The sequence below is a fragment of the Lagenorhynchus albirostris genome, chromosome 8 (genome assembly GCF_949774975.1).
Source record: "Lagenorhynchus albirostris chromosome 8, mLagAlb1.1, whole genome shotgun sequence".
Taxonomy (NCBI): Eukaryota; Metazoa; Chordata; class Mammalia; order Artiodactyla; family Delphinidae; genus Lagenorhynchus; species Lagenorhynchus albirostris.
This window is the reverse complement of record NC_083102.1, coordinates 23783568-23809493: the sequence shown is the minus strand read 5'-3', so window position 1 is coordinate 23809493 and position 25926 is coordinate 23783568. Positions and strand designations below refer to the sequence as shown.

Sequence of the window (25926 nt, the reverse complement as noted above, 5' to 3'; positions counted from 1 at the left end):
GCATATTGGATAACACTGGCCTGTTGCGGAAGCCATGAATCTTGCCGCTGCAGCGGCGCATGTGATGCAGAGGCTGCAGCTGGGTGGGCGCTCTCCCAGGCCATGTGCTGCCTCCAAAGAGGGGAGCTCATCAACTTCATCAGCCCAGGGTGCCCTCCTCCCAGGACAGCCAGGTTCGAAGCAGGAGCCCGCATGGATGGCTTCATCTACTGGACAGGTCTCTGGCCTTGTGAAGTGAGGCTCACCTTTTCAGCTGTTTCCTCAAAGATGCTTCCCTTGTACACGTACCTTTAACATCTTTCCTTTGAACCTTTTTTCTTCTAGTAAAGTCCTAGAATTTTGTAGGACTGTCTAGGGTTCAAGACGAGCTAGTCCACCTCCCTCATTTTATAAACAACATGTCTGAGTCCAGGAAGAGTGACCAAACTAGGCCGGTGTTAATGGGAGCAGCAACAAGGGTGAACACCAAAAGGTGTAGTGCTCACTGTGTACCGGCACAATCTCAGTATCATCATTTATTTACTTCTTTTCCTTACAACAGCTTCGTGAGGTAACCTTGCACAGCAAGTCCAGATCCCTGCCGCTTCTCTCCTTACCTCCTGCTGCTGTTGAAAGCAGAGGTGCCCGTGTTGGTTGCTTTCCTCACTCTTAATGGAAGCATTGTGAGTGCTCTTTGGAAGAGACGGGCTAGTTTATTTACGATGGAATCTTGTGGCCAGACTGTTAGTACCATGAATAGATGCCAGGTTCTTTTCTCCTCCCCCCGCAAAATTACTTCTCAGGGGAAAGGATGTCACCTAATACTTGGCATCTTCACAGAGACTCTTGTATTATTACAAAGTGCTTCCTCAGTTTATTTGGAGCACATCAGTTAGCCTGCTATAACTGCATGAAGGTCACATGGCAGCATTATTAAAAAGGAGCCAGTTGGATTTTTTGGTTTTTTTTTTTTTTTAACATGAGTGAAGCAATTATTACAGTGAATATGACCCCCTAATTGTGAGAGCTGAGTGTCACAGGCATTGACCTCTTAAAGGTCACTTTAAAAAGCAGTGCTCTAAGGCAGGAGAAGCAAACTTTTTCTATAAAGTACTAGATACTAGTATTTCAGCTTTGAGAGCCATGTGGTCTGTGTTGGAACTATTCAACTCTACCTTTGTAATGCTAAGGCCGCCAGACAACATGTAAACAATTGGGTGTGGCTGTGTTCCAATGCAACTTTAATTATAAAGAGAGGCAATGAGTTTGCATCCCCTGTTCTAGAAGCTGTGGAGATATGAATAGATACCTCTAGATCAAGTACTAAACCCAGCCACCTGAGTATTATGAAGATGCATCCTTGTGACTTAAGGAAAGAATTTCTGAGGGCATAGAGCATGTCTAAAAAGTTTAAGACGGATGAGAGAGAACTATCTCAAAATTGTCTCTAACGATAACGTACATTCTAGTGTTAAATACCCTCATGCAGAGCATAGTTGGAGAAAAAGAGTGGGTAGGGTTTTAATCAAAACAATACTTCTAGATTAATAAATGTTATAAATAAATATTTGATTTCGCTTATATCCAAAAAGTTATGATGAAGAAACACCCGTCCACCCCCGCCAAAAAAAAAGAAAAGCACACCTGGTATCACATTAAATGCAAGTACATTTTCTTGTAATGTTTTCTCTTGACCCTTACCAAGACTCAGATTATGTGGAAATGGCTGTATTTGAAAACTGTTTTCAATACAATCTCTTGTGTTTTCACTTCTTTCTAATTGAACTGTTGCTTTGCCGGTCACTGGTGAGGACAGTTCTCTTCCTGCGTTGGGCACCCCAAGCAGCCATCCATCTGCTCCTGGTTATTTGATCCTGTAAGCGTGTCCTTGTTCTTCCGGATGTCCGATTCTCATTCTTTAAATGCTACCTAAGTCTCGCTATCTGGCACACTTGAACCGGGAAAACAGCCGTCTTTTACTTTCTTGATTTCCGCTTAATTTCTTGATTTCTTATGTCTTTCTCCTTTCTGTCACATTCACCAGATCAGCACTGACTTAACCTTTGCCTTGTCTCAGTTGAAATTTTCAACCTGGTCTCGTCATGAAGCAAGGCACTGCCTGGCGTGAGGAGTTTCGCTGGTCTCCTGGAGACAGTTTCTCTTTCTTTTCAGATGCATCTGGAATAACAGCTGCATTCCCATTCCTGAATAAAATGGGTTAGCACAGCTTCTCATGGCAAAGCACCTGGACTCTTAGGCAAGATTGGGGGTAAAATCCAGACCAGATTCATCACCAGCAGGCTGGGAGGACCAATTTTTATGGGGTGGGGATAGGCCACATGAATGAGGATGTGACCAAACTGGTGTTGTAAGAGCACCCCTTGTAACTGTTAAATGTAAGGGATTAGATAATCTGTCATTATGCTAATTCTCAGTAACAGATGGTAGAGAGTTCTGCCTCTCAACAGCAGTTTTCACCCTGGGGGAAATTAGCTCGCACCCAGATCAGCAGTCAGGCAGGAATTTCATTGAGAGAGAAACACTACTGGTGATTGCATTGGTGTGTCCCTCTGAGCACATCTGCACCTGTGCCGTTTTCCTGGATTCTCTACAGTTTACATATTCTTGGCCATACCTCTTTGCTTCTTTCCATAACATAAAGAATTTGAGGTGGTTTCTTTCCATGTGGTTAATTTGGGAAGATCAGTATTGGAAGCAGTTTAGTAATGCTTTCAGACACATTTACCTATGTTGTATACTTCTTCAGAGAAAAGATGCCATACACATAGCAGAAACATTGTTCATCAGTCTTTAGAATTGAACTTCAGAGATGAGATGCCAAGCGCTCTAAGTGCCACACCTTGCCTTGATATAATACTTAAAACAAAAAAGGTTTAATTAAGCCCTTTGGCTTCATATTGCCTAAGAGTCATCTTGATCCTGCTATTTTTTGTCTGTAAATGATTTCTCTTCAGTATTTTGTTAATTCATAGCTTCACCTGTCCTCTCTATGCTGATGATTATCAACTTTTTATTTCTCATTGCTTATTCCTACTCCCAACTTACCACATACCTGCTTCTCATTTCCATTTGTATGTCCTAATAATGCTGATTTTTAAAACTGGCTTTCAAACTGTGTAGCTTGAAATCAGAGTTGATCATCGCTCATACAGGACGTAGTTCCAGATGTGCTTTAAACAGGCATGGTCATTCAGGTTTAATGGGTCAGTAAGTTGGTTTTTGTTCAAGAAGGAGTACAACCATTTTGGACTGGGAAGTCTAATAGTCAGGAACCAGCCAGGGACCAGCCATCCATAGCTTTAGTTCCCACCAGGAGCTGAAATTAAGGATGTTTGATCCTGCCTTGGTGACCCTTGGGGTCTTGAGAGAAAGCAGTTCAGTGATTAGGTGATGATTTAGTTGTTTATTGTTAAAGAATTCCCTCATCAGTCCTTTCCTATGTCTCTTGTTGCTATTGTTCTGCTCCGTGCAATCAACAACTCGGATCTATATTAACTCATTAGCCTTCTAGGGGACGAAGTGAGAGAGTGGCATGGACTTATATATACTACCAAATGGAAAATAGATAGCTAGTGGGAAGCAGCCGCATAGCACAGGGAGATCAGCTTGGTGCTTTGTGACCACCTAGAGGGGTGGGGTGGGGAGGGTGGGAGGGGATATATGTGTACGTATAGCTGATTCACTTTGTTATAAAGCAGAAACTAACACACCACTGTAAAGCAATTATACTCCAATAAAGATGTTAAAAAGAAAAAAGATGCCTTTTCTAACTGCAGGTTTTCTGCTCTCCATTTCTTCCTGCATAATGCGGCTGGATTAATTTTGCATAAGTTCTGTCTTCATGCTGTTATTTCACTATGAACAGCTATTTTAGATTTTCACAACCGTCTTCAGTTAAGCCCCCTACCCTGTTCTCTTGCCCCTCACTGTCAGCAGACAATCTCATCTCCTATTTTCTGGATAAAATATGGGCTTATCAGGAAAATGCCTTTAATAGTCTCTCAGCCCCAAACTTGTCTTCCTCCTGCTTGCTTTCTTACCTCCTCCTTTCCCATCTCTGGAAGATTTCACCCTCTTTCTTTCCGAACTAATTTTTCTACCTATGCGCCCTGAATTCTGTTGCTTTTGGCCTCCTGAGGATTTTGTGCCATCAGCTCTCCCCACCCCCCTTTTAAAAACAATTTTTAAAATTTTCCCTTTAGTCTTCCCTTACCATATCTGCTTTTCCTATTCTTGTCTTCTCTTCCTGGCCAAGTTAATTAAGAGTTAAAAGCAGTTTTAATTCTGTGTCCATTTGCTCTGCGTTCTTTACCATCTGGCTTTGGCTACTCCACATCATTGAAACTGAGCCTACCTAGACCAGTGCCTCCCTCAGGGACACTGTTCAATCCTTTTATTTGATCTCTCTGCAGTATTTAAAACATCACAATCTTTTTTGGACTTCTTTTTCTCCTTTTCAGTACACCATACTTGACTGAATTTCCTTCTACGACTCTGAATACTTGTCCTCCGTCTACTTTGAGTGCTTCTTAAATATTTGTGCTTCCTAAGCTTCTATCCTTGACCCTCTTCTTCCCTCTGCTCACCCTCCCAAGCGGTCTCATGCATCCCCTGGCTTCAGTTTGCAGGTAGATGCTGCTGATTTACCTGAAATCTGTGTCTCTAGCCCAGTTCTTCCTACCAGACTCTCCACCAATATATCCAGCTTTTGACTGGATGAACATCTCCACTTAGTTACTGAAGCTCAGTATGGCTGAAACGGAGCTCATGGTCTCCCCTTGAAAAGCTGTTTCTTTACTCAAATGATCACATCTTGATTGATGGTGCCACCTTTTACTTAGCCTTTTATTCCACAAATCAAAATGTCGTCTTTATCACCTGTCTCTCCACTCCTGATTACCTACAGGTAGATCTCAGGTTCATTTCAGCCTTTTTCTCCTCACTGCCTGGTTTATGCTGTCCATCTTCCTACTGGCCTTACTGTTTCTAGTCTGAATCTCTTCTGATCCATTTTGCACACTACTGTTGCAATTTGCTTTCTGAAACGAGTCTGATTGTTCTCCTGCTTAAAGTCTTCATTAATCATCCCACAGCCTTTAGGATTAACACAAACCCATGAGCTGACCCTTGCTTACCTCTCCATGTTTATATTTAATATTCCCTGGCTCTCATCCATTTCTGTTAAAAAATAATAATAAAAAATAATAAATAAAAGCAAAAACACACCATTCTTGAAGTAAGTTTGCTCTGTGTGCCTGGAACATAGATTTTTCTAGCCAGCTCCCACTCACCCTTTAGCTCTTGATTTCTTAGTGAAACTTTACCTTTGGGACCCAGCCAAACCGAGACCCCAGTTCAGCATCTGTGTACGTCCTTCCTCAGGACCCTGTGCTTGCTTAATTACAATTACAAGGTTCACAGCACCTCAAACACTAGGTCACAAATATCTTGCCTTTTAATTCCCAGTAGATAATCCAGGAAGGTGGGAGGGCGGGGTGGGGGCATGGAAGCAGACCATATAGGTTCTTGTGGGCCATTGCAAGTATTTGGCTTTGACTTTGAATGAGACAGGAGACACTGAATAGTTTTGAGCAGAGGAGTGATGGTGAGATCTGTGGACTTTAATCTTAAAAGGATTATTCTGGCTGAGAATTATTATTCTAGTTGAGAATGGAGTTTCCAATCTTTGGTGCCTTCCTCTCTTATTGACATTTTTTTAAAACTTTTTAAAACTTGGTTTTGAAGTGATTATAGATTCAAACAAGGGTTCATCCCATGTACCTTTTACCCTCCCCCGCGCGCCAGTGGTTATGTCTTACACAATTATAGAACAATATCAAAGCCAGGAAATTTGACATTGGAACAGTGTGTGTGTATAGGTCTGTGCCATTTTATCATGTGTGTAGATCCATATAACCACCACCACAATCAAGACTGACAGCTCTTCAGCCATCGCAAAGATCTCTTTTGTGCTACCCCCTCCTAAGCCTTTCCCCTCCCACCATCAGTGACAAACACTAAGCTGTTTTCCGTCTGTAATTTTGAGGTCCCTCTGAGTTGCTGCATGTATCAGTAGCTTTTCCATTCTGTATATGGAAACTGGAGGTGGGCTGACTTGGTGGAAGGGAGCCTGTTTTATGACTTGAGACCTGAGTTCTAGTTCAGTTCAGTCACTAAATGATATTTTATGTCTCTGGGTCTCAGATTAGCCACCTGTAAGATGAGGGAATTGGAGTAAAACACTAAGATCTTTTCAGCTCTGAACTCCATGATCATAACGAATGAAGTCTTTGTGATTTTTTTGTCCTATCATAATGAGGTCCACTTTTCTTGTTAATACTTACTCTTCAGTAATCTATAGTCTTTTGTATGTTGTTAAGCTCAGAGAGACTACTCAAACATCTCATAACTGTTTTATTGACATATTGCTGCTACTTACATTTCTCAGGTATAAACTTGATAGGCCAAAGTAGTACTTGGTGAACCATGTAAATGTCAAGATGATTCTCTGATTTTTCCCTGTTTTCAGTGATAAGATGCAGAAGTAGGATTCCAGCTCTCCATAACCTAGTGAGCCTCAGAGATACAAGAAACATGATAAATTGCTGTTAAGTGTCGATTCTAGAATCAGTTCTTTGAACACATTTCTACTAATGAGGTCTGTCGGTTTCTTGCTGTTGATAAAAGTTCTTAGCCAAAGTAGAAGGTACTAGACAGTAAAGAACCCGCTGGACTTTAGTTTCACTGGTAGAAAATATACTGTATATTTCTTATTTGTTCATCATTCCCTCCTCTTTTTTATATTCCATAGCATTTGGGTAATACATTAAATCTTAAAGACACGGTGGGCATTAAAGAGTTGAAGAATCCTCTTAAGTTTGCCCAGCAGCCTGGAATCCCAGCATTTACCACCATAGTGTGTGCAGAGAGGAGAGGGCACTCACAGCCCCCAGTGGAAGGACTGGAAGAAATTGTACCCGTGACCACAGTGCTCCACCAACCACAACCAGAAATGTGTATAAACCCTAAGATCTGTTTAATAGTTACTGAAGTGTTATGTAATCTAGTTGGCCTTGAATATTATAAGCTAGTGCTATATAAAGATATGTAAGACTATTGATCAGTAAATCCTAGCTCCCTTTAAAAATTACATTAGAATGTATCAGAGCTGGAACGTATTTTGTAGAACGTTTAGATCTACGCGCTCATTTTATAGATACGGAAACTGGTGCAGGCGTAGCTCCTTAGCAAGAGTTTAAATGGCCAGAGCACTGGAGTAAGAACCCAGATCCTCTGCCCTGAATCACGGCTCTGTGCCATGAGTTCTTTATGAAACGAGCTCATAATTGCTCTCTATGGAGAGAGGAAGTGTGGGAAACATTAAATGGCTTTCACTATTGAAGAATAAATATAAATGCTGTGTGTAACTTCTGTCTTTTGTTGGATGAAGGAGAACTGGATAAACATTTATTCTTAACATTTCTGTTTTACCATATTCATCTGTTATTATTGTGTTATTCAGTCTCTTCACTCATTCTTTATAACTTAGATGAGGATTTTTTCCCTATTAAAGTGTTGATATTAGATGTGATAATTAGGCCCTCCTTTGTAGAATTAACTCTGCCACACCGTGAATGTCTTTTTTTAGAAAGTTGGTTATAATCACCTCTAATCCCTGTATGTGAATATAGTAGTATCTTTGTAAAAACAGATACATATTTTCTTGACTTTTAGAAATTTACCTTTCACATATTCCACACTTTAATATGTTCATAGATATTCCTAAACCAGCTGTTATTCTTCACTTGGAAAGGGGGAAGGTAATTGCCTCTTACAGCCAGTGTTTTAACATGTGACTAATTTGGCTTTCAGACACATATGTAAAGACCATATTACGCACAGAAGTACAGAATGACTATGGTGAGCTTGCATAGCAGGAGCTCTCATAGGTCAGTGACTTGCTTCAGGAGTCAGGGTGATGGTAGGGGACTCTACAGACTGTCAGTTCATTACTCCGCCATTACTGAGGGAGAGAAGTTGAGGGAGGTGTTCACCTCACACTGCTCTTCTGTAAAATGTTAGTTTCTCAAAAGAAAGAGGAGCAGAGAAAAGGGATGAAGAAAACATGCTTATGCCTACAATCAGCATTTATACCTTGTGTTGGAACATAGAGAAGGAAAAAACGTCCTCTGAATCCCCAGAAGGCAAGCAGATTATTATAATTAAATGTTTAATGTATATTGTGGCTGGGATTATGAGTATTAGAGTGATGAAATTTATTATATGATGTGGATGGTTTATTTTTTAATGTGTTGATAAATTTTTAATGTATTAAGAGTGTCTTGAATAATTCATGTGCACAATATATTTATTGCTATTTTATAGAATTTTAAAAGGACAGCAGCATAATAAAGGGAAATAGGCTGAGAATCAGAAGGCTATCAGATGCCCATTGTGATGGTGTCAGTCTGTGTTTCTTTAGACAACTCATTTAACAATTTTCAGGGTTTCTCTCTGGGTCTGTCTTCATCTATATATGGAGGGTTTTGGATTAGTGTATCTCTCCGGACTCTCTTTGCTCAAATTCTATGATTCAGTCAGTTATTACTTTGTTTGCATCCAACCACCCACAGAACCTCCTGGGATCTCTGAGAGTGCAATCAATCAGCTCTCCAATAAATACTTATTGAGTGCCCACTAAGTGTGTGGCTCTTTTTGGACCAATAGGGAATACCATCTGGCTAGGAAGACAAGATACGTACACAAAGGAAGATAATAATCTGCAGCAGTAAAAGATAAGTGCCAAACAAATGGCCCAGCCAGAGGAATTGAGGAATTGACTGCCATGCTTGACTGGTTAGACTAAAGCAGGAGGTTGAAAGGCATTTAACAGAATAAGGTTAGAGAAGTATATGAGCGCTCCCTAGTAGAATGCCTCTTTAATAGTCTGTTACCTGTAGTTTATGGCACTGTGGTCAAAAGAGAGCTGGATTTGAAATTTTATTTATTTATTTATTTTTGCCAACAAAGCAAAAGACGTCGTTGGGAAGGGGCGCCTGGGTATAGAGCTGCAGGGTAAGGGAACCCGGGAGGACTGCTCTGCCACGTGGCTTGCAGTCTCAGGGTTTATGGTATTGGGGTTAGTTTCGGGGTTGTCTCTGGCCAGTCATCTTGCTTTGCCCATATTTGGTCTGACTCAGGGTCCTCCCTGGTAGCGCGCACATCTTTCAGCCAAGATGGATTCCAGCATGAGGGTTTCTGGGAGGTTAGCAGGACGTATCCTCTCCTGCCTCCCCCTTTCTACCCCTCCTGGTTAGTTTTCCATGACAGCACTGCATCCTTCATTGGGATCTCCTGTTACGAGACAATTCAGGCAAGTGGTTATCATTGGGCCTGGCCAAGGCAGGCAGTTTTGGTCAACGGTTCCCTAACAGTGTCAGCATTATGTGATATAACAGATTGATTCTAAATTAAGGTTTTTTAACCTTGGATTTGAAATTTTTAAAAATCTGGCTTCTAATTGAGACTCTACCACTTACTAACAGGATTACTTGTAGCAAGCCTAGAACTGGTTACTTTTTTTTTTTTTTTTTAAGAAATATATGCATACTAACTCTGTATTACTACAGAAGGATTGGGTTAATGTGTGTTAAAAAAGCCTGTCCTATAGTAGACACCCAGTAGATGTTCATTAAATCTGGAATCATTATCGGAAAATTTCAAACAAGGTTTCTGTGATTGTGGTAGACAATGACGAGAATGTGGAGAATGACGATTAAGAGGATTCAACTCACAGTGCTCAGGATTGGTCAGCTTTGCTAGGAGGCCAGGTAGGGGGAGGCTGCAGTCCAGGTGAGAAGTAGTGGGGGCCGCAGCTGAGTTAGAGAGAAAGAACATTACAAAACAGTCGTGGGAGAAGCATTGGTGACTTGAATTCAAAGTTTGGACAACCAGTTTTATCTGGGAATGAGCAGAGATGTCAGGCCTAGGTGACTGGGAATATGATGGTCCCACAATTAGAGATGTTAGGAGAATGAGCTGATTTGGTGGATTTCAGAAAAGCTTAATCTGGGGAAGTGAGCTTTATTTTTGAAATGCTGAGTTTTACTTGGTGATGAGTCATGCAAATTCACATGTCCTGCAAATAGTTTGAAATGTAAATGCATGGCATATTTAGCAATGAGTGGACCAGTTTGGATTGGAAGTGCATATTTGTTAGACAGCCTACTTCAAGCTAAATACAGTATTTAATTATCTTAATTGTTTTTGAGGGATCTAGTTGTCTCCTGGGAAACAAAGATGGTTGTCCAATAGAGGGAGTGTCACTTTGGGTGTATATCCCATGTTCTGTCCTGTAGTAGAGGGAGATTCAAGTTAGTCCATGAAGTTTCTGTCTATGAAACAGACATTTTTTTCTTGCCTTATTTTGAGAGTTGGAGATTAGGGTGAATATTTGAAGTGGCATTGTTTTATTGTTGCTTACATTTAATATGCCCCTCATACCTCAACCAAGGTTCATCACTGGCCTAACCTCCTCTGATATTTTGCTGACTTGGAAGTACGGCGATACTCAGAGAGGAGCTGGCATAATAAGAGTATAATACCACGTTTTCCTTGTCTTATAAAGCCATAACCAGGATATTGCCAAGTAAATGGAGTTGTCATATAAGAGGTGGCAATAAGATTACAGTACTGCAGAAATCCTGGGGGCAGAATAAAATTTAGTACTTAGTAAGCATAACTATTTGGTGTTATGCTTCTTCCCCTTCCTTTTTAAAATTGTTTTGACCCATATTTTCAACTATTCTCTTCCCCAGACAGAATTAGGGAATGAATTAGGTGTTCAATTCTACTGCTTCCAAGTGTATTTCTGTCTTATTTTCTGTCAGTTTTTTCGGGAGAATCAGGGTAGGTGTGCTCTCGTGTAGGGCTTGAGTGGGGATAGGGTAATGGGGGTGATGGGACTCAGACACATCTTGGAGCAGAGAAATAGCTGTTCTTGACAGGTCGAGTGAGAAGTCACATCTCTTCATCACCCAGTTTTTTACACCCTGCTCCCTAGATAGCTTTGCTTTTGTTTCTTTTCTTCCCAAACTGAAGAGTGCTCTTGGTGTTTAGTGGGTTGTGGCCTCTGAAGCTGGTGAGGCTTTTGTCTACGCTCAGGGGTAAGCCTACTATTAATACTGAGGCTTGAATGGATGTTTGTGTTGGAGATTCAAGGATTTCTCTTACTACAAAGCAGTGATTTTTTTGTGGAATGATTTTTTTTTTTCTTTCCCCTTTCTCTCCCCTCTCCCCTCCCTCGTTCCTCCTTTCTTTCCCTGCAAGTCTTGTTTATGGGTCTCCTTTGGTTTCATTTTAACCTTGCATCCTTTTGGATTCTTCCAGCTGGACTTAGTCCATATCAGTCTGCATTGGTTTCTTTCCATCCCCTCCCCATGAGGGAGAATGAGTAGGATTTATGAAAGTATAAAGACAGAGTCCTTGTTCTGAAGAGTTCTTGATTTTCATAATCTCAAATCCAGTCTCTAGAGAATGCTCCATTGGTAGAACAGTTGTGTTTAGAACCTGTATATATTCTGAATGCTCATTAAATATGAGCTGCTTATTGGAGAGTGTTTTGTTTGAAAGGGTGCCTTTTTGCTTGATTAGCTTCTAAGGCTGTTCAGATCAGTCCATTCCATACTTGCCTGTTCTTGAGTCCGGCTTTCTGGGGTCATGCTTCTTTGTGGGTCATGCCGTGTTTCATGTTCCATGTAACCACAGCTGGGTTGGTGGGTTGACAAAAGCAGCCACCTTTGGCTCTGTGTCTGGAGTGAGTATGTCCTCTGCCCTAAGACTCTTAATCACTGCTTTTTGTCCCTCATTTCACTGTAGTTTCTAAAGCCTGGGTAGGGACATGGAGGCTTTTGAATCTTCTTTGTTGTTTTTGATCTGTGTTATGAGTTCCAGGAACGTCTCTAGCCACCGTTCGGATCCTCTGGTGACTATCCTGGTAACAGGACTTGTTAAACAGAATATGGAGCCATTAAGAGTAAAAAGATCCAAAAAAATCTATTTTGGTTATTTTTAGAATTAACATTAGTTCAAGGGGTGAGTGAAAAAATAGGGAAGATGGTGGGAGAGAGATTTGGGAAGTCTGTAAAGCATGTCGTGCCACCTCAGATGTTTCTAATTATTGATGCTTCTAAAACAGAATCTCCTGTCTACATATGCTGCTTGGTTATGTGGGAAGTGCCTCCTGGATGTATTTTAAGAAAAAAAAATAGGGAAACTCATTGTTCCAGATTCTTGGGAATTCAATCTAAGATTGGAGGATAGAAGACACTGGGTGGGAGAGGCAAAGTGCGACCCTTGGAGACGCTGTCATACTAGCTTGTGGCAGCTCCCTGTTGCTCTGCTGGGCTTTTTCCTAGTTTGAGGCCTGGGGAAAAAACAGTAGTCAGTAAAGATACTTGTTCACTGCCCATTGTCGTAGATCTCTCTCATCTAGAATTCTGCTCTCACGCTTTACAGTCTTACTTTGTCAGCCTATAAAAGCCAAGTCTATATCAAGCTTGAAATTGCCAGGTTCTTGCCTGGTGTGGGTATTAGAGGTCTGTGTGTGAACTTGTAGAGAAGATCGGAGCGGGACCTGGCCTTGGGGCCTGGTAGCCATTAATCATTTTCCCCACTTCTTTGCCCTCTTAGACTGAGAGCCCATGTTTTCTGTGTATATGAGTAAAGGTGGCCCTAATATTCTGAAGAAGATAACTGTCCAGTCCTCCTCGCTTTCTGCCTCATTACCGAATCTTGTGGTGGTCTCTCCCTCCTTCCTTGTCTCTAACTTATTTGCAAAGAAAGACATCAGCCCCCCATAGGTTCCCTGTGGTTCAGCCCCACAGAAGCACATTCCTATATAGCCGAGACATGAGATGAGCCATCTGATATGTTAGAAATTAATATGGGAACCCTGTCAGCCAGAGCTCTCCATCTCAGCACTTTTGAGGAAGCCTGTCCTTGTCTTGAAGGTCCAGCCAATGTGGAAACAAAGCAGAGGCAGTTTCCCAGCATAAGATACTGGAATCTTTGAGGGTCATGGGTGACAGGCCCTGGCTACATGCCTGATGTCTTGTTGGATCATGTTCGCACAGTGAATAGCCATGGGGTACATTCTGTGCTCAGCTTATGAAATTTGACCCACGGGGCCTTGAAGTTATTGTAGAGAAGTCTTGAGGAATGCGTGTATGTGTGTGCATGTATGCGCACACGTGAGATAGGTACCTCTGCTAGAGGTGATGTGACCGTTATAATTGAGCTGTCAACTATCTTCCAACCATTTCCTTTAGCCTTGACTCAAATATATTGTAAAGGCATTTCTTTATGGGCTTACTTTATTCTGAATATGTGTCCACGTGTTTGTTTGCCTTAAGGAAATACTCTGCTTTGTAATCTCCATGGACATCTACTTCAGTGACTGGCAAAATGTTGATGGTGTTTAAGTGGAAAATGTTTAGTTCAAATAGCTAGAGATCTATGAGCCAAAGCCATTGAGAGTTATCTGTTATCCTTACTCAGATGGAGAATGAAGTGTATGTGTGTGTGTGCACGCACACGCCTGTGTGTGTTCCAGTGTTATGCCTTATGTCCACTCTTGAAATATTCTTATCCATTTACCCCAGGTTCTCTTGATAAGTAGCGTATACCCTTTAAATTAGCTCTACTGTTAGGACCGAACTGTGGAAGTCAAAGAATGTGTGAGACACTGTATGTGTGTATGTAGAGAAGATTATTCATGTAAGGAAAATAATTAAGGATAATGGAAGGCAGGCTTCCCACTGTCAAAAGGGATGTATAAATATGGAAAGGAAGAAAACTACACGAGCCCTATAGTGTTGGAATGGGGTTTTAGTACCTTTGTGAGCTCATGGTGAGCTCAGGTTCTCCAAAAAGCTGATGCCAAGACAGGATTAAACGGACAAGAGGTTAATTGGGGAAAATTGAGGGAAAATGGGAAGGGAGCTGGAGGAGGCTGTGAATGCCTAACCTCTGTGGAAAAGGGAGGGATGGAAGGTTGAATTAGAAAAACCTAAGCTGGGGCTGTGGGCAGTTGTAAGAGTTTCAGCAAAGGTGATAGGAGTCCTCAAAGCCAAAGCTGCCTGTCAGAGGAGTCCCAGGTCTCTCAGCAATAAGCCTGCCTTAGTATTTCCACTGCACCCAGTCATTGGCTAGAAGCAGCTGGTGGGAAGCATAGCCTTGGCAGAAAGAGAGTAATAGGTTTCAGAGCATAGCAGCTGGGCTGTCAGTCAATTATGCTTCCTGCAGTCAGAGATCCGAGAGGCACATTTTCATGACTGCCACACATGGTTTTCAATAGTTATAGAAATAAATGTATGGAGATAAAAATGTAAATGTGGACTACTTGGATAAATGGCTAATTTCAGAGCTGCAGAAAACAGTGGAAGATGAGCCTGGAACGCATTGTGCCCGAAAGCAAGGAAGTGCTCAGAGAATGACAGGACACAGGAGCCAGCTTGACTTGGCTCTCACTGGCCAAATTGGGAAAAATTTCAGCATCAGAATAAAGAATGATGGTAGTGGATTATATGACCCTTTAAATAAAATATTTCATGGCAGTATACCTATACAAATCAATAAATGAATAACTTGGGAGTTTGATGAAAATTACATAGCTCAAAGTGTCTCTTTTCAGTATCTATTATAAAAAGGAAGAAAATAACTTTATAGTGGAGAAGCCTGGTAGACACTACCTGAATCAAGTGATCAAAATGAACATTATCTGTAAATTACACATCATTTCAAAGGAGGCCATGGGAACAACACAGCATCACTTCTGTGACATTCCTGCCGAAGATTCATAACTTGCCTCTGATCATAGAGACATCAGGCCAAAATTACTGGCCTATACTCTTGAAAAGTTTCAGGGTCGTGGTAGACTAATCATGGTAGACCGTTCCAGGCAGAGGAGACAGGACAACAAAACGCAACACCTGATTCTGAGCTAGATCTGGTTTCCCCTAAGTTCTCTATTGGAACAGTTGGCAACATTTGAGTAGGGTTGTGGGTTAGATGGCAGTACTGTGTCCATACTGATATCCTGGCTCAAGTCATTATTTTCTGATTATGTCGGAAAATGTCCTGGTTTGTAGGAAATACACACTAAAGGTTTTGGGGATGGTGGTATAACAGGTCATTTACTCTCAAACGAATCAAAGGTTGGCATGTTCTTTGTTGCTGTGTGTGCAATTTTTCTGCAAGATTGTTTTAAAACTACTCCCTCCCCTCCTCTCCCACACTTTTAAGTAATCTAGGTAATTTTAGTCAGTTATCTGATCTATCCATGTATTGATTATTACTTCTAATCTTGGGTTTGGGGCGTAGGGATGGGGAAGGCAGGCAAAGGTATGATCAGATCATTATAGCCTACTGTGACTAAAATCTACTTTAATCCTATTCTCATATATGGGCACAGAACACCTTTTCTCCAGGTTGGCAGAGTATAGTACCCCATGGTTTCAAAGGTATCTTATGAGAAAGTAGGAGCTTTTTGCAACCTGCTTGCTATGGAAATGAGTGGGAGGGGAGGATGTCAACTGCATGGAGATCTTTTGAGAAAGCTTGCAAAGACCCACATCGCTTGTGTTTTTATCAGGAACATCTGACCTTGACTAGTGGAAACGGCTCACTTCTCATATAACCTAAAATTCTCCTTGAGTTTGAAGAAGCATTTGAATCCCAGCACTAATTCTCTTTGTGTTTCTAGCTGATACAGAGAGAGATGATTTCCTGTTAGACCTCCACTCCAAGGCTGTTAGGTCGGTCCCTTTTTGTCTGCTGATTGTGAATTATCCATTCAAACCAGACATGTATAATTAGAGTAGAATTACCGATACACTCAAGAAAGCAGAACTTATAAATTTGTCTAAAGCAGCATAATGTCATGGCACATAATTTAATGTTCTCTTTTCTTACTGGGCAACTAATCAATACACTGGTGTTGAGTTCCGAGCCATCTTTGGCCGGGGGAGATCTCCTGACCTTTCATTAGTGGCCAAAAGAAATGAATGAGAGAGTCAAGTACATGTATCTAGGCTAATTCCATTTTAGTTGTCTCCCTTTCGTTCTCCCTCTCTTTTTTAAATTTATCTATTTTATTTTTGGCTGCATTGGGTCTTTGTTGCTGCACGTGGACTTTCTCTAGTTGCGACGAGCGGGGGCTTCTCTTGCTGTGGAGCACGGACTCTAGGCGCGCGGCCTTAAGTAGTTGTGGCACGTGGGCCTCAGTAGTTGTGGCTTGCGGGCTCTAGAGTGTAGGCTCAGTAGTTGTGGCACATGGGCTTAGTTGCTCCACTGCATGTGGGATCTTCCCGGACCAGGGCTTGAATCCATGTCCCCTGCATTGACAGGAGGATTCTTAACCACTGTGCCACCAGGGAAGCCCCCTTCCATTCTCTTTAAATACAAGTGTTACATAATGGAGAGGAGAATAACAAAAGCTGGGAAGGCATGTAGAAAGCTTTTGTCCTTAATTCTATGCTGGGCAAGCTTGGCTAATAAATGCTTAGGATAAGAAATAATGTTCCAGTGCTGTATTTCCAAAACGATCAGATGTTTTTCTCATACTTGGGTACAGAGCAAGAAAGACACAGCCCTTGCCCTCTCAGACTTCGTAATTTCAAATTGGAAGATAGATGATGAATTGATTGTAATATGCTGTGATGTCACAGGGGAGCACGCACCAAGAAGAAAATACATGTGGTGTGATTCTCACATGCCTGGCTCGTAGGAAGGGCCCCATAGTGATGTCTGTCATTGTTTCCTGTGTTTTTACTCTCCATGCTGCTGACTACTAGCATCAAACCATTCTTCCAGGAGAAGTCTGTATTTAGGGAAAAGAAGCTAAGGGAATATGGCTCACACTGAAGCTTTGGAGAGAAGGGAGGGAAGGTGGTGGACAGGTTGTGGATTTTAGAATCTGAGGCCCTAACTGGTTTGTAGACATTTGCTGGCAGGATCCGGAGGGCAAGAACCCTGCAGGAGAGGGAAGGGTTGTGCCCTTGGTTCTCTGCTGGCCACATAGGCATTCAGTTCAATACTGTAAATTGATTGGAGCAGAATTAACCAGGGTGGATCATTAAACATTTGTGCTAGTTTGCTTAGTATCCTCTAGCTTTTCATATAGAAGCTTATTTGTGTGAATTCTCCCTCTTCTGCCCTGTCATTCCAGCTTTCTCCTCCAGACCCCACGTGTTGACTGTAAAATGTCAATGCACTGTTATTCCAAATGCACTAGTACCAAACGTGTCTTTGTTCTTCTGGCATTTCCAATCACTAAGCCGTCTCAACCTGTCACAGGTGGGCTCGTGCCCATCTTCTCTCTGGCCTCTTGGTGGGCGGAGCCTCTCTCCTGCCCTTTCAGGCCTTTGGTGACACCCTTAGTTAAATTCTCCGCATACAGCATCATCTACAGCTGCTGATTTGGGGCTGCTGGCATTCTCCACACTGCCAAACCCAGCTCTGTGATAATGACAACGTTTGCCAGCACGCTTATGCGGTGACTCAGGAGACAGGGTGGCCAGCAAAGCAGCCTCTTTGTGGGAGTGGATTTTGAGAAGTGCTAATTCCGTGGCAGTTTGGAGATATTAATATCGTGCTGGCAGTAGATAAGCAGGCAGCAGAGGGGCACATAATGAGAAGAGAATCAGCCACAGCATCTTTTCCTCCTTTGTCTACCCGCACATATCCCCCCTCCCCTTTTTTAAAGTAAATCCCTGGGTTTTGATGAAGAGAACCCTTAAGTGGCTTAAACATGCCTATAGTTTGCTTAGCCCGGCTCACTGCATCCCCGAAGTCTGAGAGTAAGAACCACTAGATTTAACTGCATTCCCCAGCGACACTAAATCGTAGCATATGGTACAGTAGCCTATTGCTTACCGTCCCTCCTCCCTAAAGGGCAGCTCACCAGATGGTCTGAGTGGGGCCTTTGGTGTAATTACGACAGACACAAAGAAAGACATAACCGCCGCTCTCCCCCAGTGATATTATGCCTCTTGCTTTGCAGTACTTGGCTACAGGTAACTTTTGAAAATTTGTTTTCGCAGTTTCATTTCTGTCCATCAAAGGTCCCTTTCCACGTTGGGGGGGAGGGGAACCATGCAGATACGCTTCGTTAGTTGTCTGAGCGCCATTTCCAGTGTCCTCTTCTGAGTAGATGGAAGCCACGCACAGTGGCCCCGCTTTCTTATGCTAGTGAAGAAAAGATTCAGCACGTTGGAGAAATTTTTTGAAGCAGGATTCTAATCTGAATATCCTGTGGTCCTAAAAGGACTGTTGGGAGTATTGCTCCAAAGCTGGTCATCACAGGGTTTATACTTTTTACTTTGTTTCCCTGACTCATGCAATTTTTTTTAAAAGATCTCTCATTCTACCCCAGTGCCTCCCCCTCTCCCTCCCCCCGCCAATTCCTTCCTAGCCTCACCTCCTCCGAGCCCCCTTTGGGTTGAGGGGAGAGCCTGCGTTGGAAGTTCTGATGAGGAGAGACGCACTTTGAGTGTTACATGAAACCAGTGTTCCCAACATTGCCAAACTGGAACACGGTATTTTCTAGTTCCCATATAGGCTAGAAAGGAGATTTTGAGAAATTTAGGTCATGCTTTTATGTGCTTTGTTTTTTTAATCTGCGTGCCTGATATTTTAGAGCAGACTTTTCTTGAGGGTAGTGGCTTGTTTATAACATTCTGTAAATAGCCCTGCGTAATGTGGGCTTTTTACAGATATTTTCTGCCAGGTTTTATGTATGGATTGATATAGCATCTGACTGTACTAACCAGAAAAATGCTGAGCCAGGGGACTTGGTTATTTCTCCTTTTTATTTGGATTTCTAGCTTAGCAACTCATTGGTCTTGAAATCCTTGGCTTCCCCCTTCCTCTGCCAGGATGCGTTAAGACCTCCAGGTGCTAACTTATTATTGCTGTTGACTGAGCCCCACATGCACCTCAAGTGCTCACTGACCTATCTTTTCTGTTGCAGAAACATTGCTGAGGCCCTTGTCAGCAAAGGTCTGGCCACGGTGATCAGATACCGGCAGGATGACGACCAGCGGTCCTCTCACTATGATGAACTGCTCGCCGCCGAGGCCAGGTGAGATGCATAATTTAAATTAAAGTGAACGCCTTGGGTCCCAGGGCCCCACTTTTTTCTTTCCCACTGTCCTGCCCATCCCTGAGCAGAATGCGACAGAAAACAACATGCTGAGAAAGCTTGTGTTCTTTTATTATTCCAGCTTTTCCCCATCAAAAGAAAAGGGACCTCACTTCAAACTCACAATCTAACCTTGGTTAAACACTCTTGGGCCTCTATATTTTTAAATCTGCAAAATTTAGGCATATATTAGATATGATCTTCTAGTAGATGCCGTAAAATGAACGACAGATGAGAAACTTATACGTGGAATATTTTTATCTCCACCATCCTTTCCTTCCCTGGGACAAACAGTGGAGCCCTGCTTACTGTGCAGGACGTTTGCCTCGGGTTCTTCCCTGCAGAGGCCTCTGCTCCCCGGCCCCTCCCATTTGTCACCTCTAGACCTTTTGTCACGTACAAAGGAAATGAAAACATTTATTAGGAAATGAGTTTGCGTTTCACACTTCTGACAGCTGGCAGGAGAGCATTTGTGAGAAGCCCTTTGACATTTTCCTTTTGTCCTTCATCCCCATGGCTGGTTGCCCCAAGGACATGCGTACTGCTCAGCAGTATTTCTTACCAGGAGTTCCTCAGGGCTCTTTCTCATGGGGCCTTGTGTCACTGGGCGGTGCTGGGAACAAAGCGATTCCTCCAGCCTTCCCGGGAAACAGAGCCGGGAAACAGAGCCGGAACTCGGTGATGATCGCTGTTCTGACTCGGAGAGCTTATCAGACTGCTGGGCTCAACCAAAATGTATCCATTGTTTCAAAGTGATTGCAGGCGCTTGCCTCACGCAGATGTTTTTCTGTGACCTAGGACTTAGTTTGTTCTAGAAGTTTGGTAATTGCCAGCTTATGCTCCACAGTTAGAGGAGGAATGAGTTTGAGCACATGCTGTCTATACTTTAGACTTCATCATTGAGATCACTTCTCTTGCTCTTTGGCCCAGAACATTGCCCTAATACATGACGTTTACCTCTAACATCATGTCACATCCTGATGGATAGGGCATCTGTAGAATGTCACACAGAAAGCAGTCTGACAGGTTGCTGTGGCTTTTTGGATTCTTTCCTGTGGGCTTTTCCCAGTAGGACCTGCCTAGGACCTAAGTCTTCAGCACAAAGTTCAGTATCTTTGGTTGCCTGAGGCTCATTCATGTCTAGTATAAAATAATATGATGTATAGTCCATAACTGGTGTTTCTCTTCAATCCTCTCTCACTTCCTTATTCTTCTCTCCCAGCGAACTAAGCCAACTGGGCTGAAAGAACCCATAGTGGGAAATGTGTCTTCACATCTCTGACTACTATTTGATGATCTTGCTATTCTAGGAAATGGGCAATGATTAGACTGTTCTTTAGGTGGGATTTGGGGGGTGGGGGTGGGGAGGTTCATTCTGGGCATGCTCAGTCTGATCTGGTGGCAACTTGGAGAAGCGGTTATGTATTCCCAGTGTAGCAAAAGCACTTAGCAATACAGTGGGACCTAGAGTCCCATTTTCTGCCCTGGGTTCACTCTGCCACTGGTGAATATTTGACTCTGACAGGCAGGTAAGCATGAAAATAATTTACCTAGCTGCTGTGGAAAGTGAGGCCACAACAGGCTCTCTTATTACGCTGTTGTGCTACAATGTTTAACGAGGAGGCAGAGATAGGTGACATTTTTCAGGTTTTAAAAAGAAAGCAGCCTTTTTAGTCTGGTACTCATTTCGAGCTGATAGAATGTAACAAGACACTTGCCTGTTAAAGCAGTGAGCTGCCTAGAGATAATTGTGTCAAGCCACTGCTTTCAGACGGATGGTGGAAAAACTGGCTCCGGAGTCATTGCACTGCTGCAGGTAGAGTAAACGGAGAGAAATTAAGCACTTCCCCTGGCCAGTGAGTCATTGCAGCATTGCCATGGGGCAGTACACATCTTAGAAAGCTTTAGGAGAAGTGGCCCACATGACCTGCGAATGAGTCCTCCTTGGGAGCGGTGCTGTCCACAAGCCCGATGCCAGCCGCAACAAGAAAGACCAGAACACTTGCCAGATAGGAATGGTGGCCTTATAGCAATTGAAGACTATTTTCAGTGCAGAATGCACCCCCATTTTTGGGAAAATGATAGTCGACCTCACCGCAAGAGCACCTCTTCTCTGACACTGCTTTATTTTAGGTCGCCTTCGGTTTGAAGCACTCTGGCCCCTATGAGATATTCCCTGTGGTTTTTTTTTTTAAATTATTTATGTATGTATGTATATATGTATGGCTGCGTTGGGTTTTCGTTGCTGCGCACAGGCTTTCTCTAGTTGCGGCAAGCAGTGGCTTCTCTTGCTGCGGAGCACGGACTCTAGGTGCGCGGGCTTCAGTAGTTGTGGCACATGGACTCAGTAGTTGTGGCTTGCGGGCTCTAGAGCACAGGCTCAGTAGTTGTGGCACACGGGCTTAGTTGCTCCGCGGCATGTGGGATCTTCCCGGATCAGGGATCGAACCCGTGTGTCCCCTGCATTGGCAGGGGGATTCTTAACCACTGCGCCACCAGGGAAGCGCTCCCTGTGCTTTCACATGCTGCTTCTGCCCCTTATCCTACCTGTCCAGTGAATGTGATCTGAGTTTAGGGTTGTTTTCCTCTAGATAGATGAGTTATATTTTTTTCCAGTCGGCCTTGTAATTATTATGCCCCTGTCCATGCGGTCCCTCTATCTCCCAGCTGAGTGTCCTCTGCAGATCTCATTAGTGAGTTGTTTACTCCTTTCCTTGGCCCTGAATAGAACCCCTAAACAAGAATGGCTTTGCTGTTGACCCCAAGTCTTTCACCGCTTGGACTGTCACTTAACTGTCTTTTGTTTATCATCCTTCAGCCACTTTTTAAACTCCAGTGATTGTGTACTGAACCAAGCCAATTTGAATTAATTTCCCAAGTAAAATTTCTTTAGGTACTGTATCTAATGCTTTAGCAAAGGCCAAATTAGTAACATCTGCTGTGTTCATGGCAGGTCACTCATCCTGGAAGTCTTTTGGTCAGTAATAAGTGGGTGAACGTAACATGGCAAGGCCAGCATTCTCTTGAGTCCCTGCCCACAGGGATGGTGGTTCCAAGAGACTTCTTTGTCCCTGTCCCCTGGATCCCTGTTGTTCTCTCTGGTTATCACTAGTGATCTCGGCACTGGTGCCCAGTGCTCTGCCATTGACTTTACTTTCCAGAGCACTGCTTGGCCATTAATGCTTTAAGAGAACGTTGTAAGCTTTGGGGGAAGGGCAGCCTGTTAACTCTGTCTTTGCGGGTCAGCCAGCTGCCTGCTCGGGAGTTGATGAGCTTTCTCAGGGCTCTGCAGCTGCTGCTTCCTCTGCAAGGGGGTATGATCTGCCAGCCTTTCTCAGATCATCTGATGGGAGCTCAGGGAATGACGCGTTAGGCGTGCGTTGGGAGACCAGGTGAGACAGAAGAGGAAGAAGAATGCCAGTTTGCAGCTGCCTATGCTTTCAGGCGTATCCACCTGCCCGCCAGAAAGGAGCTCATCGTACCCCCCTCAGCAGCTCTGTTTCGTGTGCCTGACCCTTCTCAGTGCCTTCATTCGGATGCCTGTCTGCTTTTGGGGAACCCTCTACATGCCTCAAACACATGGCGCATCTAGAGGAAGCCACATCTTTCTTGTTTAAAGGATAAATGAACCCCTAATTCCCGACAGGCGACCTTCCTTTCTAGTTCACTTGTCTATCGTCAGCTGCCTCTTCCCTCCTTACCTTGTGTCCTGGCAAAATAAAGGTTTGGCACTTATGTGTGTATTTTTGAGCCTTGCTTCTCTGTGGGCTCCATTGAAAAGCCCTTGCTTGTGTCCCAGTCTTCTGAGAGCTCCATTGTGTGCTCCATATTCGTAGCAAAAAGAATTTAGGTACAGCTGACCCACACTTTCTGATGCCACTCCTGAACTTGGTCCCCCCCTTTTAGGGGCATCATGTGGACTCCTTTGGCAGTGTGCCACATCATTTCTTTTCTGCACCGTTCTAATTTTTCAACCCCATATTGGCTTCCCAACATTTCCCATTCTTGTTTGACTTCAGTATTTCTCAGCCGGCAGGCCGGCTGCTTTGTCTGTCTTGATGAGTGTTCTAAGCTTGAGGCGGGGCTTTGACTCCTACAGAGAATCTCATATTCTTCTGAGGTATTTCCAAGATACTGAGCCATTATGGGGACCCTTCTTATTTTCTAAGGTATTACACAGTCTCTCAAACTCTGTGTATTTGATATAACACATCCTGTTTGATTTTAAACAGTACAGAATGTGAATTCCCCTAGCATTCTACAGGTCTTCCTGGTGGGCTTTTGTTGAGCTCATTATGGACACGAAAGATAAGCTGGCAATGCGTGGAATCAAAGCCTGGCTGTGTGCCCTGTTTTCCTTGGACATCCCGACCTGTAGGATATCATCTGTCTGCATCCACCTAAAGCTACTTTTATATTAAAATGTAATATTTGAAGGTTTCCTATAAACTGTGACTCTGTGGTTCATTGCAGGAAAATACAGTTGTTAGTTCAGAAGTTGGGCTTTATTCCTTGAAGGTACCCTTTAATTCTAAGATTTTGTGATTTCAAGATAGAATGTATATATTCAGAAAAGAAATTTATGCCCCAGCTTGACAGTGGGAAAGCAGTTGTATTGAACAACCTAGGGTCTGAGCAGATTTAAATGAATTTAGATTCATTCTGGACATACAGAATGAGGTTAGGGTTATCTCGGGAGAAGAGAAAAGGGCAGGCTCTCTCTTATCTTTTCCGGTGTGTTCTCTTTCTTGCCAGGCACACTGCAGATTAAGGAAACTGTGGTGTTGTCCTCCCTCTCGGCGAGGCAAGCGTGAGCCTGCCCTGGCTCAGCTCTGCCTGGGCTCCGAGTCTTCCCTGACCCTGCAGGGACCTCCTGTTTCTGATTGAGTGAACCTTGCAACTTCCCTTTTCTTTAAAAACAAAAGCAGCTAGTGCTCCTGTCTGCTGACTTTTGCATCTCCAACCTCCAAACCCTGTAAACATCAGCCCTTCATTAAAATCCCATCAAATTTCTTTTGCTTTTACCCAACCAACTTGGTTGATAGTGCCCTCCCTGTTGTAGAATTCACTCTGCTTGTACCTCTAGGAAATCTGTGTTGGCCTTTCCATCACAGACGTTGATCAGAAGGCTATAAACTTGTTGGTAACTCTTCCCTAGGCCAATACCTGTAGTCATTATTAAGAGGGAAACTGTTTCAAGTACAAAGCTCTCTTGGTGTTGCAGTTACTGGGTCTGCATTGGGCTTACTGACTTCCATGCTCTTGTAGCAGTGAACTGTAAATGTATTTTGCATTTTTATAATACCACTGGGAGAGAAGTATGCTTGATTTCCCACTCCTGATTGAGCCAGAGCAGCTCCACTTTTTTTTTTTCGGAATTTTCCCACAAAATTTTAATAGGTGGAGGAAAAAAATGACTTGTGCATAAAAAAATACAAAACTTTTTTATAGGGTCTTTCCTATCTGTGCCTTCAACTTAACTGGCATTTACAATGCTGTTTATGAATGAAACGTGAAGACTTACCAGCATTTTTTTTGCTCTCTGTTGCTTTAATTGGAAGAGGTCAGCATTACTGGCTTGACACTGTTCTGACTTGTGAAATGCCTTGGTATGAAGCAGGTTTCACCTTCCTACCAATCCGGTGAGAAAACTGGTGTTGAGGTTGGGTCTGTGTTTTGAAAATTTGAAACTAATATATCCTATCGCAATGTATAGACCAGTTAGAGTTAACCAGTTCTCCAAGAAAACAAATCATTCCTCTAATGGGAACAGTTGTTCAAGGCTGCTTTTCTCCTGCACGTGATGGCTTTGCATTCGTGCCTTTTCATTCCAGTTCTCTTTAGTGTACCCTGGGTCCCAGGTGGTGAAGAGAAAAGATAACAGACTCAAGCCTTACAAAGCATGCAGTCTCAGAGGGACACACGCTGAATACCTTGAATAGGACCTCTGGGTGTTGCTGTTTTTCCTATTCTCTTTTCCTACCTGTTTTCTCAGCCCCTCCTCTTTTTCTCCCTCTGCATCATGAGCACTGCCTGCCTGATATCTTTTTTATTCCATCTCTCACTTCTATTAAATTTTTCCATGAGGGCATCTCCCTGAAACTCATCTCTTCCGTCCAGCCTCTGTTCTTCTCAATAGTTTAATGGTACAGCTTTAATAAACCAAGGTTTCTCGCTTTCAACCTAATGACCTGAACCAAGTGAAAATTCTCTTTGCATAAAACTAGATCCTAGTGAATACTGTTAAAAACAGAGCTCTGATTTGAAGTTTTTCTCTTTCCTTCACTGTTGAATTCCTGTAGCGCCAGAGTGCGGTTGGATTTTTGTAGGCCAGGCATTATAGAAAGCTGGAGTTGGGTGAATTATCTGCTGCCCTCTTCACCCGGCTGTGTTACATCATGCTGGTGCAAATAGGAGGCCAGCGTGAGAAAGGAGGCTGGTCTTTCTGTTCAGTATCCTAATGGCTTCTTTTCTTCCTGAACCCTGGAAGTGCACTCCCCGCTAGATTTGGGGCTTGCCCTTGCCCTGGTGGCACGGCCAGAGGTTGCTAATGAGATTCAGCACGTGTCAGTGTTGGGGGGCGTTTCACTGTTGGGGGGTAGGGTACATCAGCTCCTGCAAGTGGATGTGATAACAGGAAAATGCATTAAAAGAGCTGGTGTGGGGAAGTGATTTAACGATACAGCTGAATGTGGGGAAATTTAGCTTTTCCCTTTCTTCAGAAG

The 25926-nt window shown here is 43.1% G+C and overlaps 1 protein-coding gene across 1 annotated transcript in view; it reads left to right on the top strand.

Moving 5' to 3' along the window:
- Positions 1 to 25926, top strand: part of SND1 (staphylococcal nuclease and tudor domain containing 1) — a 417876-nt gene that overhangs the window by 214809 nt on the left and 177141 nt on the right. Inside the window, exon 13 of the mRNA XM_060156765.1 lies at positions 19031 to 19141. Within this exon, the coding sequence (XP_060012748.1) occupies positions 19031 to 19141 (111 nt within the window). The remainder of the gene's footprint in view (positions 1 to 19030; positions 19142 to 25926) is intronic.